Below are 14,582 nucleotides of genomic sequence, written 5' to 3' on the forward strand. Positions count from 1 at the left end.
TCAATTTTCCATTTATTTTGTGTTGATCAGTGGGAAATCCAATGCGAGTGAATACTCGTTGGAATAACTAAAGTAGTGAGTAGTTTGCATGTCCCAATTAGGCAGACTTTAAACCATTCCATTGGTCCGTAAAGTGAAACCAGTTTTTTCAAAGGACAAATTGTAGTTGTTGCCATCAGCCCTTTCCTTGACAAGTGTACATTATGGTTTTCAGGGGAAGAGGCAATTAGGTCTGTAACACAATATCTGTAATCACACATTCAACTTTTCCTTATTATCCAGATAGTAAGGAGGAATTGACTTATCACCTTGCTACTCAGATTCTATAATTCTATATTCTTAGCTCACACTGTACAATATATAGCTTGAATTCAAAGTACAGAGGAGACATCAATTTTTCTCCCTCATTTAATTCCATTATATAGGATTATCTAGTTTGTTTCTTTGAACAACAGTTGACATCCCAGTCACAATTGCAATGTTCTTTGTTACTGCTGTGTATTTTTTAACTTTCCAATCAAGTAGCTTCTAAAATTCTATCTACTTCTAACTAGAGGGTTTGGATTCACACATTATTTTCATAACACAATTAGACAACAATTATAACCACATTTTATTGGTTTATACCAATCATTACACAGATACATCTATAAACAAATAAAAGAAACTGTACACTTGAACTTGATACCTAAAACGCATATGAATATTGCTACTGCTGGTGTGTGTATTTGACAGCTCCAGTGGACGCACAGTCTCTGCATTCAAGGAACTATAATCCACTGTTTGTATCACACTGTTATGCATGTCATTAGCTTTGCTAAAAACACAGAATTCCATTTTTACCATCCTCACAGTGTACACACTGCATATAATGTTTGAAAACCCTTTTTAACAGCATCTATACAAATGTATTGCAATGCTATCACAAAACAAAGACAAAACCAATTACGCGCAATGCACAGGCCTGATAGGGAGAAACTCCAGTACTAGAGAAAAGGTTTATTAAGCAGAATGGTTCGAAAAAAAAAAAAAAAAAGCAAAAAAAAGTTGCCATGAGTACAAGAGTTAACATGTGGAACACAGCTTACAAACATTCTAAAACGCATTTCCTCATTATAAACAATACAACAATGTGTTCAGTTATTCATCCCCTCCCCACCACACAATGCAGGTTACATATACCGTCCCTCATATAGCCTATGGAATGTTAGTCTCTTTTTAGGCAAGCTCTGTTGTTTCAACCGGATCCTGTAAACGACGTGATTGCATGTTCTTGATACAGCAACCTGTCCCACCCCTTCTTTCCCCTACATTGAAAATAAAAACATTTGACAATTTACAATGACCATAATTGTTCCGGAGATGTAAAAATGCGGGATGCATTGAAATCCCTGTCTCCAAATTTATTTTGTTTCATAAAAAAATGTTTCTACAATCAAACTACTAAAAAACCTGCATTTAGAAAAGTCGATAAAAATATTCCCCTGAATTGTACAAGAAAAAGAGGTACAGGGAGCACTGATAAAAGATGTGGTTTGAGAGATGTTATTCTGCTGCCTCCTCTTCATCATCTTTCTGTTCAGGTTCATCTGTGGCTGGTGCCTGAAACATATGTCACAAGAGTTAATGAATATATTATATGTTTAACAGTCAGCCATATACACTTTTGATTTGAAATGCACCTCATCCTCAGCTTTGGCTTCCCCATTCTCTGCGGGCACCTCCTCCTTCTCCTCAGGCTCAGTCTTCTTCACCTCTTTAGCCTTCTTGGGCTTAGGTGCTGCCTTCTCCTTCTGTAAAGATGTGTTTAACATAAGCGTCTGTAAGACTTAGTTGAGTATCAAATGTATTTGATTAACACACTGTGTCAGCAATACTCACCTTTGGCTTGGGCTCTGCCTTTGGAGTAGCCGGTTTCTGCAATTAAATATTTCATTCAGTGTGTTTCTTAGCTGGAATTCTATGTTTTTTTTGTGTGGTTTTTACACGCTTATTATAGAAACTTAATGTACTCACGTTAACCAATCGCTCAGATCTTCTCTTGGGCTGAAAAACATCCCCCCAAAAAAGAAATATACCATCATTAAACGGGGGCAGGTTTTGACAAGACTGTTTGATGCTGACATCTGGTGGCTGACCAATGGAATTGTATTAACATTAATATTTGTACATCATAAGAACTTTAACATGCACACTTTCTCTTTTATTCAGAGGTTTTTTACTCACCTCTGCTGCCTCAGAATCAGCATTTGCCTGGGGAAAAAAGATAAGTTAGTAACAGCTCAGCAGAGCAACATTTTGGGTGTTTACACGGGGGGCAGTTTAAATGCCATGAGTATTGGAGTTATGTAACACAAAGTGGGCGTGGTTGTAAAGTCAAAAAGTATTGCATGGTGTTAACACCACAATCGAGTGATATAACCGCTTGTTTGTTCCACTTACATTATCCATAACTGCCAAATAGACGTGTTACTATGCTTAGGTTACGCCAATTATTATTACCATGCTGCTCATGCTCTCTAGGGAGAGGAGGGGAATACCGGCTCCTCCTCCCGACACATTCATTCAATGGTGATAAATGGGATTTTGGCAAGCTGCATGACTGTCCTCTACGTCGACCAGCCTGTCTACTATGTGTTCCCGCCATTCATTCGAATTTCGAACTCTCCGAGATCCTCAGCGATTCTCCAAATGGTTACAGAATCTACTAGAATCCCCAGCAACACTGCGCCTCAGTGATGTCGACGAATCGCCATTGCATAACCCATAATTGGCACGAGGAAACAACAAAAACGAAAGGGCACATGAAAATGAAATGTAACCACGGAAAACATTAACGATACAACATGTTGCATGCGTACACTTTACATATAACAAAATATACATAACGATGCATTTTGATATGGGAAAGTAAAGGAAAACGTCGTCAGTGTTTGTCTTGCCCACAAGGGTAGCCATGACACACAGATACTTCGTGCCCTTTACGAAGAGCCCAAGAAATAGTCTTCGGCATGTGCATACCTTACTGCCCAGTATACATTGAGTAATATATACGGCTATATTATACTTTATATTACAACGTATTTAGACATGGGTGCATGAAATACAGTCTAAATTAAATGTTATATTTTACAAAACGTGCAATCCTAGTAAAAGATCGGTGTCACCAACTTTATTTCTGCAGAATGGCCATCTCACGACCTACACCTCTTTGTCTGTCTAAAGGTAAATGTAATGTATTGTAAACAACCACTGTGAAAATGTGACAAAAACCACAATGCATAACCGATATGACTGGGTAAATAATAGGTACCGCACATTTAACCGGTCCTAATTTTCGAAGAGTAAAATCACAGCATGAAAAAGATAAGACGAAGAAAACCCGCCACTTCCCAAATCAAAACAGAGTGATACATTTTAAACTCCTGACTGCACACAGAGCAGTGCAACATTGCAGCGGAGCGGACCAAAACAACATGCATTTGCCTCTACATTTTAACAATTGTACATGCAAAACCAAATGCATTTAATGCAATTTGATTTGCATCTGTCAAAGGACACAAAAAAATCAATAAAGAAAACACTGTACTTACTTTGCTCCTTTTAGGCATGGCTGTTTCGTGTAAAGAAAAAAACAGGGAAATCTTCCAAAACCGAGAAAGAAAATACAGTATGTTCGGTATAAGATTCAAACAGTACGTTCTATTACAGCCTAGCAAGACGTTAATGTTCGATTGGAACAAAAACTAGCTCAAACCGGATTGGATTCTCCCCCTCCCTCCCTATTCAATTCATTATAGCGCCGACCTGACAGACAAGCCACTCTCCGCCCCTGGTAGCCATTGATTGGCTTTCGTCTGCTACGTTTGGTTAAGGAGTCGTCAACACATTTTCAAATCATACCGAGATACCTGTGTGGGTATCTTTACATGCCAATCAGATCCATATAATTTTTTCATGAAAAGTCATGAGCAGTGGGAATCAACGGTAGACTAATATCCTCTCCGTATTTTTTCGAATATAGGTCTACTAATTTGCGGAAAAATGTTAAACTCCAAACTCCATCAGCCCACTCGCTACCCACAATAACCATTGTTATTAAATCTAAAAATATATTTTATATATATATATATATATATATTATAAATAAATATAAGTATTATTAGAAAATAAAGGAAACACGTCAACACCAGTAATAAATGCTAAATAAAATGTTTATAAAAAATAACCTGTACCGGGAAATGTGTGCTTCCCTAGCGACGGCTTTTGTAAATAATCAAAGGAAAATGGCGGCTGGGTACGTTTGGTCGTTGGTCTTAGGATCTGTGGTCTTGTGCAACCTCGTCAAAATGTTGTTACCGTCGATTTCTTCCTATGTGAGTATAGCATTCACGTGGTAACATTATTTCATTAAAAAATTTAGTCTCAGTTAAAAGTGGACGTGATTCTCAGTTACATTTTTGCACAGAGGTAAGGATGTTCGGTCTACTAGGAGAAATTGACAAAGACTCTCCAACATTTTGTGTGGGGGTGACCCTCATTGCTCATCTCCCTCTATGCAAAACTGTCACCTGCGCTATAAGCATAACTCCCTCCTGTCTCAATTCAACGTCTTACGTGTTGCAGTCTAAAACAAGACGTCCCTGTGAAACAGGGCTAATGACAGTTTGGATTGTACATGTCTTAAAAATAACATCACACATGTAGGAGTCTGTTGTACAAAGCCTATCGCATGGAATGGTGCTATCAGAAAGTGATATTGGTTGAAGGGCAACATTTAAAAAAGAAAATATCTAAAAATGTAGTTTCACATATGCAAACACCAAATTCTGTGGTTCCAACTAGACCACAATGGTATGTTGCTATAAAATCAATAAATGGAGCAAATGATGCATGAATCAATTTTTCATCTGACATGGATCAGTGCTAATTCCTGTACTAATTTTGTGCTCGCACACTGCAGCTTGATTGCATATTGCCCTGTAGTGATACCTGCTGTGCAGTTCACTGTAAAGTAGGCTTTTCTGCATGGTCAGTACCTTTAGGAAAATGAATCTGAATTAATCTAATAATGATAATATTCTGTATTTACTTGAGAAATCCAGAGTTGTATTCATTATCGAAACTGGTAATTTTTTTTTTAAAGCAAACAAAGATATTTAGAGGGATTATGTATAAAATAAAAATATTTGTAATATAAGTAAATATCCTTAAAAATATAATATATGAAAACTGCAATAATAGTGAAATGGTCTTTCAGATCATTTACTCAATAAAAATGGTTTGGGTACATACTAAGCGCATCCTAAATTGCACTTTAGGATTGGTCAACAGAAAGCTCACCAGCTTCTGCTGGCAAATGGAAACGTCACCCTTCCTCTCCAATGGAAGAGCGACTGATCACTGATACATGCTATTATCTTTCTACAAACGTGCAATGGCATGCAAAATTCGCCAGTCATTTTCTGGTTCTTAAATTCTACACAATTCACATATTTTCCGCTCAAGTGAGAACGCACTGAACAGAGTTGGAAATTGATGTGCCATCTAAATGTTTTTATGAATTTCGCTGTATTATATTCCTATTGAAGCTCTTCAAAGTATTTCAGAAGAATGTGGAGGATGAGATGGAGATGAGAGCAGAGATTCAGGCCATGAAGAAGGAGCTTTCATCAATTAACATGATGGATGAGTTTGCCAGGTATGCACGGCTGGAACGCAAAATCAACAAAATTACGGACAAGTTAAAGACTTATGGTAAGAGTGTACAAGATCATGTTTTGGTCTCAAGACGATATATTTGTATATATATGCCTACATTAACATTTTCTAGAAAAGACACCAAAAGGCTAACACTACGGCAATATATTCCAGGGGTATGAGGAATTAAAAAGTAAGGGGTGGTGGAACAGTCTCAGATAACAGCTCTGAGTGTTCACTTGGGGCCCCTTTGTCACTGCCTCAAGCTTGTTGCAATACGTATTTTCAAGTCTTCTGTCTCTTTCTCCCTTTTGGATTTTCTCACTCATTCTCTTCAGCCTTGGTCAATAACAGAGGGAGGATGAAAATGGGGTTCAATTAAGAAAAGGCTGCTATTTAGAAACGCACAACTTTTATAGAACACAGTGCGGTGTCAGTACAGTGCAATTATTAGGTCTGAATGGATAATTTAAATTCTTGACACTAGTGTTTAACGGGAGAGGGTTCTGTCTCAGTTGCATTTCTAACACTAATCACAGATTGTGCTGCAATGTAACATTTGAATTCCAAAGACACTAGTACAGTGAAATCCTTTTTGAGGAGAAATGCCAGTGTTCAGTATGTTGGAGACCTTAGAGATATAGTGAGTGCAACCATTGCTGATCAGTATGAATACATGAAGGACTTTAAAGTAGAAATCTCCCATAATCCTCAGGATAGAATAGGAGGATGAAGGAAGGTAAAGGTGACCTTGAGGTGAGCCACTTCCTGTGGCTTGACCAAATCTTTAAAGGAGGTGCAACACTTTTCCTGACCTCTTTGTCTCTCGTCACTTTTTGGGAAACCCCACTGTTTGTTGGATGTCTAAAGTCTGTATAATTTTCTTTCTTTCCCCAGTTAAGTCTAGAACTGGTCAGCAGGCCAAAATCAAATGGGTCGTCAACATAGTGTATTATATTTTGCAGGTAAGCGAATTAGCATAATGACGGGCAGATGAATAGTCTAATGGGAGCAAGTGGTGGCTGAAAATGACGTCCTTCCTCTTCGTTTTTACCAGGCTGTTCTGATGATCTCTTTGATCTGGAAGTACTATGCTGACCCTGTGATGGTACTTCCCAGTAAGTGGATTTCACCACTAGAACGGATGGTGGCTTTCCCATCTGGACTGGCAGGTAAACCAGATTACAGCATTTACATGAGTGGGTCTTCAACACCAACAGGGCTTTGCAACTAAAATGGCTTCTTATTCCCTCAGTATAATACACTACCATCGACCATTTTACTCTTGTCAACCTGTTCATGAAATATGGTACTATTTGACACAGATTAGGTAATTTGCTTGGATATTTAAGGGAAACTGGGTTTACTGTAAACTATTATTAAAACTGATGTCGAGGTAGGCTCAGAGATCAGAATATGTACCAATTCCACCAGTTTAAAATATATTTTGAAGCTCTGTTTAAACCTTTTTTTTAAGAACAATAATACCTATAGATCATTTCAGATCAAGTCCCTGTATGTTGATTTGTCACATTTTTATGTAGGGTATGTATTTATTACCTAGATCTGTGATTTTCAACATCTTAAATATGTGCTCATTACTGAAATTAATTTACATTGATCAAGATAAGGATTCTTTACTCATCTGCTCTTGTGCCTGTGTTACAGGTGGTGTTGGAATCACATGCTGGCTCGTTGTTTGTAACAAGGTAGTGGCTATAATGCTCCAAGCTGTGGGTTGACAACTTCAACACTGCCTATGGTAAACCTTTCTCTCTATATAATAATATAGAAAATAAGAGAGAGGTTTACTTTCTACCGTAAAACCAAATTATGCAATTTGAGGTAATTTTGTGGTCATTTGTTCTGGTTAACATTAATTGGTTTGTACATACTCTGTACATTGGCCTTCATGTTTTGATGTTCCCCAGATTAATTTTGGGAAAGGGACTGTTAAGCTGTCACTGTTAAGTTTTGTATGTGCCATAAGCAATATCTCAGACACCACATGCACTCATCTCAGAAACAGGTCAAATTTTGACGGTTTGGGTGAATAATGCATGAAACCATTGAGACCTGGAATTTACACAATGATGCTCTTTGGTCAGAAGATGGCACTATGAAATGTAAAACAAGAAAGGGATTGTTGATCTATCTCCATCTGTCTGACACATGTGATATTGCTGACTACACTGGCTCATTTTAATTAAACTTAGCTGAAAAATGCATCTTCCCAATTGATCCAACTTGACAACAATTTCCCAGAGGATGGCCCTATAACAAACAAAGGAAAATACAGAGTGAGTCAGATCACACAGGACATTGGGTCAGATCAGTATTGACCAAAATGCATCTTAAGCATTATACATTTTCCTTATGGCATCTCTATGTTTGAATGGGGAACATTGTGGTTTTGAGAAATGTTTTCCTTATTTTAAAATATTTTAACAGGAAGATTGTCTTGAATATAATGATCATCATGTCAGAAAGAACAGCGAATAATTCAATTTTGTTTTAACCCAAATATTCTGTAAATCTTCATTCTGTCTACTGTGCATTGCAATATCAACAACTAACCTATAGCTCAGGTCTAATTCATTGTGATAGTCTAATATTTAATTTATTTGAAAATATTATTATTTATTAAAATATAGATATAATATTCATATTAGACTCCAATATTTTGATACATGGGTTTAGTTTACTCCAGCATGAGCGGGAAAACTTGGTCAAAATCTATATTTATTTGAGTCATCAGTAAAAAAAATTTACAACATTAGCTTATAGAATAACATTACATTTTCTGAGCAATGACAATAAAGTTGCAGTCATTGCTTAATGCCAACATATATAACACTTGACTATGGAAATGCCTGATTATATTGCCTTTCAGTGCTCTTTTGTGGTTCATCCAAACCTCTGTCATTAAAAGGGTATAATAACAGATATAATAAGTTCAAATACCGCTTGAAGTAATTGTTGGACTGTCTCTTTATGTATGCAACTCTCTTACTCAGTAGAGTTGAATGTGCATGATTGAAGCCCTAAAAACTCAGATCTTAAAGATGAAATCTGTAAAATTACTGTGAATAACTTATGTTCTGTCCCAGTTAAAATACAAAATTGGGGAAACCCAATTGATTGTAGTACATACAGACGGGTGAAAAATTTAAGAAATAACATGAAGTCTCTCAGTAAGGTGTTCACCTTGACATAGATTCTGTGAGTCTTTGATAGTTGGAAGACCATTCTTCCAAAATATATTCCCACATTTGGTGTGTTGATGATGGTGGTGGAGATCACTGTCTAACACTTTGGTCCAAAATATAAAAATAGGTGTACAATTAGGTTGAGATCCCGTGACTGTGAAGGCTATAGCATATAATAATAAAAATAATACATATTTATTTAGCCCTTTTCAGGGACACCAAGACACTGTACAATAGTGACATGGAAACAGAAAACAAACAGAAACAAAAGATACTATGAGAAAACGACGAAGATTTAGAGTGTGGGATTTGGCGTGGCTATGGGTAGGCGATTTTGAACAGATGAGTCTTGATGCGTTGCTGGAAGATGGGGATAGTCTCAGAGTCACGGATGGTTTTGGGGAGAGCGTTCCAGAGCCTAAGAGCAACCCATGAGAATGCCCTGTCACCAAAGCCTTTGAGCTTGGACTTGGGGATTATGAGGTGGCCATTTTCAAACTCATCAAACCATTCAGTGACCCTTTGTGTCCTGTGGATGGGGGATTGCTATCCTGTGAGAGATCACTCCCATCAGTGTTACCATAGGATAAAAATGATCACTCGGAGTGCCTTTGTAATGATTTGCACTGACCCTTCCCTCTAAACGGACAAGTGGACCCCAACCCCCACATTGGGGGTCAACCAGGATTTTCAACCCTATTTACTGATATCTATCCAAATGCAGATGTAAATTTAGTCACTGTTCTTATTGAAACACTTGCCAGTTGAACCGAATTTTTGACTGAAGCTCCTGCCATCCGTGCCCCAAAAATGAGCCTTCTTTCAAAGTCACAAAGATCCTTTCCTCTTCTCAACTTGATCCAAAATTGTGGTCAGCTGGGCCTGCTCAGCATTTTTATACATGCCACAGAGCATGGTAATATATTAATTGCATAACTGTGTGATGCAGTACACCTGTATGGATGCATTTGCTTTCTTGAAGGGATAGTTCAACTTAAAATCGTATTTGGGTGAAATTCTGCTTAGCCTGAGTTGTTTGTGTGTCATTTTTCTCAACAATCAATTTTTCACCTCTGTCCCACCTTGGAATTAGGATTGTTAGTGTTGTCCAAATTCATGAATTGAAACCTGAGCAACCTGAACTGCAAAAGCTGAATTGCAAGTGTAAACTAACTCCAAAACACTTCCAACTAAGACTAGTGCTGTTGTTTACCTCAAAGAACCTGTCCATTTTATATTTTTCTAAATAAGGTTTTAATTTTTGCTATATAAATCAAATTTTCAACTAAACTAATACTTCCTATGTTTACCAGTCAGTTTTGTTCACAAATGGTATCAATCTGCCATTTTCTACAGGAAGGGGAAGTTTCACCTTAACTTTGTAAACAAGACTTAGCATTCCCTAGCTACCGATTTCAGAATTGCAGAATAACAGGCTGTGTGGGGTGGCTACAGTAAATAGTTCCATAGTGTCAGTTTAAAGTCACCAAATTCTTCTGGCTGTTTCATCAATATGTGGTCAAGAAAATCTATGCTAGTGTGACAGATAAATTAATTTCGTTTTTTGAAGTTTCTTTTGTTTGGTTTTCCCCTTGCAATGCAGCTTTTGTGCCTTGGGCTGCACAGTTTCAATTTATGAATTTGGACAATGCTAATAATGAAATGTCTCCAGGCTGAGACAGAATAATTTTCCTCGAAGTTTGTCACCCGTCATTTTATGTGATGAATGTCAGTCGCAGGTTTTAAAGTTTACCTTTACCTATATCTCCAAAGACAGCTCATTTGTTTGTGCAGTAAGCATAGTAGCCATCATTGTAGTATATCATTTGACCTTTTTTGTAAAGTGAATACCCAGTAAGTAGCATTTCAATTATGCCAAAATAATTGGCGCAAAACAAATGAATGCATACTGATTTGCAGTTTGGTCATATAATAATATTTGTGCTGTTGAACTTTGTTGTTTCAAATTAAATTTTTCATGTCACAGTTTAGGTCAGCTTGTTCTGTCTGTTGGGTCTGTCTGTTGATTTAGAGCTTGGGTAATAGCCTACTACTTGTATCCGGGAAGATTTCTAGAGCATTTTAATATTTCCTTTTTTATTTTTACTCAGAATGATGGAATTTTGAACACAAGCTCTTTGACCCTATTTGGGTGAATGATGTGTAGAGATCATGTACACTACCGATCAAGCATTTTAGAACCCCCTTCCCTTATTTAAATTTAAGTAGCAATTTAAAGAACATACAGCTTTTCTGGAAGTTAAGAAAGCCTTGAAAGTTGATGCTAACAATTCCTACAGATGTCCCGACTTGTTGATTGCTTACAAACCCTCTGTCTGTATAAAAGTATTTTTGGAACAGATTGCATTACTGCACCTTCTTTGGCATTATTTGGACAGTATTGTACTGCTATCATAATGGCAAGAGAAAGGAAATTAACAAAGGAAGACAGACAGACCATTACACTCTTAAAAGTAAAGGTCTTTCCTTTAGAGAAATTGCAAGAAAGCCAAGGTGTCAGTGAGTACAGATTCCTACACCATCAAAAGGCATTTGGAGACTGGCGGACCAGAAGCCAAACTATCAAAAGACACGTTTCTGAGATTCAACAGCTTGCGTGATAGGTGGCTCATAGGCTTCAAGCGCACCTTAACACTGGTTGAAGTAAGCAAACCTCAGTTTCAACTATGAAGAGAAGACTTTGAGCTGCAGATTTGATAAATCGAGTGGCAATAAGAAAGCCATTGCTAAGATGGCAAAATAAGAAAAAGAGGCTCGCTCGTTGGACTGGTTAATCAAAGTTTGAAATCATCACGCAGGGTTCTTGTATACTGTCGAGTAGGCGAAAGGATGATTCCTCAGTGTGTGACACCAACTGTCAAACATGGAAGTGGAAGCGTGATCTGTGGTCTGGGGCTCCTTCGCTGGATCTAGAACTGGTGTCTTGCACAGAGTGAGGGCACCCTCAACCAAAACAGCTACCACTGCATTTTGCAGCGCCATGCAATGCCCTCTGGTGTACACCTAGTTTGTCAGGGGTTCATCCTACACCAAGATAGTGACCCAAAACATACTTCCAGGCTATGTCAGAAATAACTAGACGATAACTAGACGATAGGCTTCAAATCATGGAATAGCCAGTTCGGTCTCCAGACTTATAATCCATCGAGCTGGTTTGGGATGTACTGGGCAGAAAGGTGAAAGCAAAGCAACCTCCAAGTGCAGCACGTGAGAACTTCTGCAACTGTGTTGGCAAGAACTTTCTGAACAATATTTGATTTCCATTGTAGAGCCACATGTTTGTTCGGCTAAAATCTCAGCAAAAAGGGGCTTCTTCGATTAGTGTATATATATATATTTTTTTTTTTCTTTGATTATGTTAAACAAAACAATTCCACAATTTATTTTTTGTCTCCAATTGTTTATTTGTTCTGTGCTTCAATTTCAGACATTCAACTTTGAATTCCAATATAACCTGGAAAAATGGAGGTGTTGTAAATCTTTTACATCAATACAAAATTACACTGATTGGCAAAACTGAATTTAGTGGTCACATGCAATATCTCAGTTGGCTTAAGGAGTGTGCTGCATCAGTTGTGGGGAATTATGAAGTTAATCCCCACAAATGATACCCCCTTTGTCCAATTTTTTTTTTTCCAATGTAAATGTGTTACATGTTTTATAAGATGATTTGTAAAGGAGATTAAAAAAAAATTAAATAAAATAACTGCTCTATATTATATCACATTTTAAAATCAATTTTGTTAGAATCGTTAGGTTTCTCAACATATTTACTTTGATTTTAAGTGTTCTTGTATTTGTTAGTGGATACCTTTTAATAATGTTTTAGGTTCAGATGTCAATAAAAACAAATCCCATTGTTTTCTGGTTGGCTTTATAAGTGAAGAAATCTTTTGAGGACAAAGGTCACTGAAGGGTAAGGTTGTTATAGAAAGTGCAGTCAGTCTACATTTTAGAGGTAGGAACCTATATTTAGCTTTGGGATGAGTGGATGTTCTAAAAAGTTTGCCCACCAAATATTTATTTCACTCATTAGAATTTAAATCGTTTTATACAATTTTTGACATGTGTTTTTCTGGATATGTTTGTTGTTATTCTGTCTCTCACTGTTCAAATAAACCTACCATTCAAATTATAGACTGATAATTTCTTTTGTCAGTGGGCAAACGTACAAAATCAGCAGGGGATCCATTTTCTTTGCCCTCACGGTATTGTAGACAAATTAACTGAAATATGTTTCTTCCATAATAAATTAAGTTACAATATGCCCGAAAACATCTTGTCATGCCTCACAGCTTCTGGCACATTGTAATTTGGAGTTACAAGACCAAAATAGACCTTTATGGTCACAACCATAAGCGCTATGTGTGGGGAGGGGTCAACAAGGCCTATAGTGATCAGAATACCATCCCCACTGTGAAGCATGGTGGTGGCTCACTGATGTTTTTGAGGGTTGTGAGCTCTAAAGGCATGGGGAATATTGTGAAAACGTATGGAAAGATGAATGCCGCATGTTCTCATAAAATACTGGCAGACAATTTGCATTCTTCTGCACAAAGCTGCGCATGGGACGCTCTTGGAACCATCTCAAACGTGTGGTTCATGCAAGAAGACCAAAGACTTTGCATGACCTGGTGGCATTTTTCCAAGACAAATGGGCAGCTATACCACCTGCAAGAATTCGGGGACAATTATTACAAAAGACTGCACGCTGTCATTGATGCTAAAGGGGGCAATACAAAGTATTAAGAACTAAGGGTGTGCAGACTTTTGAACAGAGGTCAGTTTTTTCAGCATTCATTTTCTTTATTGCTTTTTTTTGTTTTGATTGTGCCATTCTGTTATGACCTACAGTTGAATGTGAATCCTATAAGAAATAAAAGACGTGTTTTGCCTGCTCACTCATGTTTTCTTGACACGTTACATATATTACCAATTTTCCAACATTTGAGCACAATTGTTGACAGGTCGCAACATGGAGATACCCCAGCACCGAAACTTAGCCAATGTCTCTTTAGTCTTTTTGAGCATGCCTATATAGTGCATTTGGAAAGTATTCAGACCCAGGAAACGCATCCAATGTATAGTTTATAAACATGGATTAAGTATTTCAGTCCCATATGTGGGAAACTCTACTATTGTCCAAGACTTGTAATATTGTCTAAAAACAATGTATTATTTTATTCCAGCTTGGGAGCTATGTTTATTAATGTAAACCTTGTTGTAGTACTCATTCCTTCCAAAGCATGGCGCCAGACAACAATAATAATAACAACATGTTTTTTTTTTCTCATGCCCATAAAGGAGGCAAAGCTCCTGAGACATTGCCCAGTTATGTTCTAAATACAGTTATTCTCCATATTTACATTGCGCAGACGCAACAGGATGTGTCGGTCTTATACCATTTTCTGGGTTGGAGTAAGCCATAATAGAAAAAAATGGTGTATCTTATTTTTATCAAAAATACACAAGGATGCTACTTGTTGAAGTCTAGGGATTTGAGTGAAACAGGAAATTGTGTCCAAATGTACTACCATAGGGAGCACTCTAGTTGTACAGTGAAAGAAATACAAAGTTTCACAGATTTTTTACTGAAACTTTGGAGAGTTGCCCATTCAAATGGAAATACTGTGTGATCTATCACAATTATTG

The 14,582-nt window shown here is 37.3% G+C and overlaps 2 protein-coding genes across 3 annotated transcripts; one reads left to right on the forward strand and one right to left on the reverse strand.

The window, feature by feature from the left end:
• Positions 1-589: 589 nt before the first annotated feature.
• si:ch73-1a9.3 (non-histone chromosomal protein HMG-14) lies at positions 590-3,773 on the reverse strand. Its single transcript, XM_010868191.5, has 6 exons — positions 3,594-3,773; positions 2,227-2,253; positions 2,017-2,046; positions 1,882-1,917; positions 1,683-1,793; positions 590-1,602 (listed from the first exon to the last, which is right to left on the reverse strand). The coding sequence occupies exons 1-6, from the start codon at positions 3,609-3,611 to the stop codon at positions 1,546-1,548; spliced, it is 279 nt and encodes a 92-aa protein (XP_010866493.1). The 5' UTR covers positions 3,612-3,773; the 3' UTR covers positions 590-1,545.
• Positions 3,774-4,263: 490 nt separating this feature from the next.
• Positions 4,264-13,257, forward strand: LOC105008830 (guided entry of tail-anchored proteins factor 1). 2 transcript variants are annotated; one of them, XM_010868192.4, is made up of 6 exons: positions 4,264-4,376; positions 5,592-5,757; positions 6,598-6,665; positions 6,758-6,872; positions 7,369-7,462; positions 12,358-13,257. In XM_010868192.4, the coding sequence occupies exons 1-5, from the start codon at positions 4,287-4,289 to the stop codon at positions 7,440-7,442; spliced, it is 513 nt and encodes a 170-aa protein (XP_010866494.1). In that variant the 5' UTR covers positions 4,264-4,286; the 3' UTR covers positions 7,443-7,462; positions 12,358-13,257. The 2 variants fall into 2 exon arrangements, with proteins under 2 accessions (XP_010866494.1, XP_019904237.1); XM_020048678.3 differs by lacking the exon at positions 12,358-13,257 and having other exon boundaries at positions 7,369-11,133.
• The last annotated feature ends 1,325 nt before the right edge of the window (positions 13,258-14,582 follow it).

The sequence above is a fragment of the Esox lucius genome, chromosome 7 (assembly GCF_011004845.1).
Source record: "Esox lucius isolate fEsoLuc1 chromosome 7, fEsoLuc1.pri, whole genome shotgun sequence".
NCBI lineage: Eukaryota > Metazoa > Chordata > Actinopteri > Esociformes > Esocidae > Esox > Esox lucius.